The sequence below is a fragment of the Austrofundulus limnaeus genome, unplaced genomic scaffold (assembly GCF_001266775.1).
Source record: "Austrofundulus limnaeus strain Quisiro unplaced genomic scaffold, Austrofundulus_limnaeus-1.0 Scaffold2410, whole genome shotgun sequence".
Taxonomy (NCBI): domain Eukaryota; kingdom Metazoa; phylum Chordata; class Actinopteri; order Cyprinodontiformes; family Rivulidae; genus Austrofundulus; species Austrofundulus limnaeus.
In genome coordinates, this window is record NW_013954812.1 from 1 (window position 1) to 1,738 (window position 1,738).

Below are 1,738 nucleotides of genomic sequence, written 5' to 3' on the forward strand. Positions count from 1 at the left end.
GCCATTTCCGCCTTTTGGCCGTACGTTCACTTTTAGTATGGTTTCCACGCAATCCTTTATAAATGAGACCCCAGGACTCTACCTCTGTCCAAACATAAGAGTAGACTTGGTTTCAGCCTCGTTGTAAACAGATGGCGAGCAGCAGATGATGATGGTGGTTCGACAGTTTCCTCCCAAAGAGTCCTGCAGAATTCTGGTCATCTTACTGTCTCGGTAAGGGACATGGGTTTTCTACAGAGATAACAAGAGTGCAATATCCATCTTTAAGGGTCAAATCAAGACATTAGTTAACATTTGTTCTTATTTCTGATTCATAGTTTCATTTCTAAATCGTACAGGAGAAAAATACTAAAGATGTTTGCAGCCTGAAATCTTACCATGACCAGACTAAACTGAACAGAGAAGATTGTGAATGAGCTCAATCTTGGCAACAATGGACTGTTCTCTAAATGCTTCTGAACCCTGAGGCAACCTCTGAAATAATGTGAAGGAGCTTCTTTCCACATGAAAACTGTTCTTAACATGAACAGTCCAGACAACTAGAACATTCACACTCAAAAATTTAAAAAATGGACTGTAAAAAACTAAATTACATACATTACACTATGGAAACAGTGACAATAACTACCTCATCACATCACTGAGTATAATATTTATCTGTGCATTACCCCTTTACCTACCTAAAAACAAAAAATACACATTATACATCGCAGGTTTTCTATTCTTCCCTATACTGTTTTTGCACAATTTGCAGCACTGAGCCTTAATTCTGTTTTGTTTTGTACTTGAAATTTAACTTGAACTCTACGTTGCACACAAAATACATGGAGACAGTGATACTAGTGGAAAATTTCATTTCTATCTTTACAATTTGCACTGTAATACTTCTATACGTAACCCTAACCACAACACAGTTCTTCTCTCCAGTCACGTTTAAAACCCTTTCAGAATCCTTTGTTTCATTTATGCTGTCCATTATACAGTATACCTGTATGTCCATTATATACCTGTATGTCCATTATATACCTGTATGTCCATTATATACCTGTATGTCCATTATATACCTGTATGTCCATTATATACCTGTATGTCCATTATATACCTGTATGTCCATTATATACCTGTATGTTTTGCATTATTTCTTATCATTTTGTATGTTCTGCATTTCAATTATTGTGTTGTTTTGTTTCCATTTAAACTTCAAACTTAAAGCCCCTATGTGTGCAGATCTGTCTCAAAAAGCAGTTCACTGCAAGTCGTACTGTGTATTACTGTGAATGTGACAAATAAATAGGATTTGATTACTTCAGAGTTGGTTTTGAAGAATCCAAGCAAACTTGTGTGAACTTGTTGGGCAGTGGACACTCACCGTTCCTTCACTCAAAGCAGAGATGACATTCCCCAGAGCAGAAAGAGATTTGTTGATGTTCTTTGCTTCATCCAAAACAGAACCTTCTGCTCCAGTTTTACTCACCTGAATAACAAAAACAGGTCCTGTTTATACAAACCTAATCTGAAGGACCTAAAACTCCAACCTAAGACATGAAAAACAACATCAAGGTGTCAGAAAGACAAGGATTGGAGACAAGAAGATGAGTGGAGGACAGATGAGAAACAAGTAGAGATCAGGTGAGGGACAGATGTAAAACCAGTGAGGGACAGATGTAAAACCAGAGGGACAGATGTAAAACCAGTGAGGGACAGATGTAAAACCAGTGAGGGACAGATGTAAAACCAG

At 37.4% G+C, this 1,738-nt stretch overlaps 1 protein-coding gene across 1 annotated transcript in view; it reads right to left on the bottom strand.

Annotated features, from left to right (window-relative positions):
* Window positions 1-82: 82 nt before the first annotated feature.
* The window catches only part of si:ch211-63b16.4 (kinesin heavy chain isoform 5C), a gene marked incomplete at both ends in the record, with an annotated part of 17,521 nt that continues 15,865 nt past the window's right edge, over window positions 83-1,738 (bottom strand). Inside the window, 2 exon segments of the mRNA XM_013999680.1 lie at window positions 83-231; window positions 1,370-1,474. Coding sequence (XP_013855134.1) covers window positions 83-231; window positions 1,370-1,474 — 254 coding nt within the window.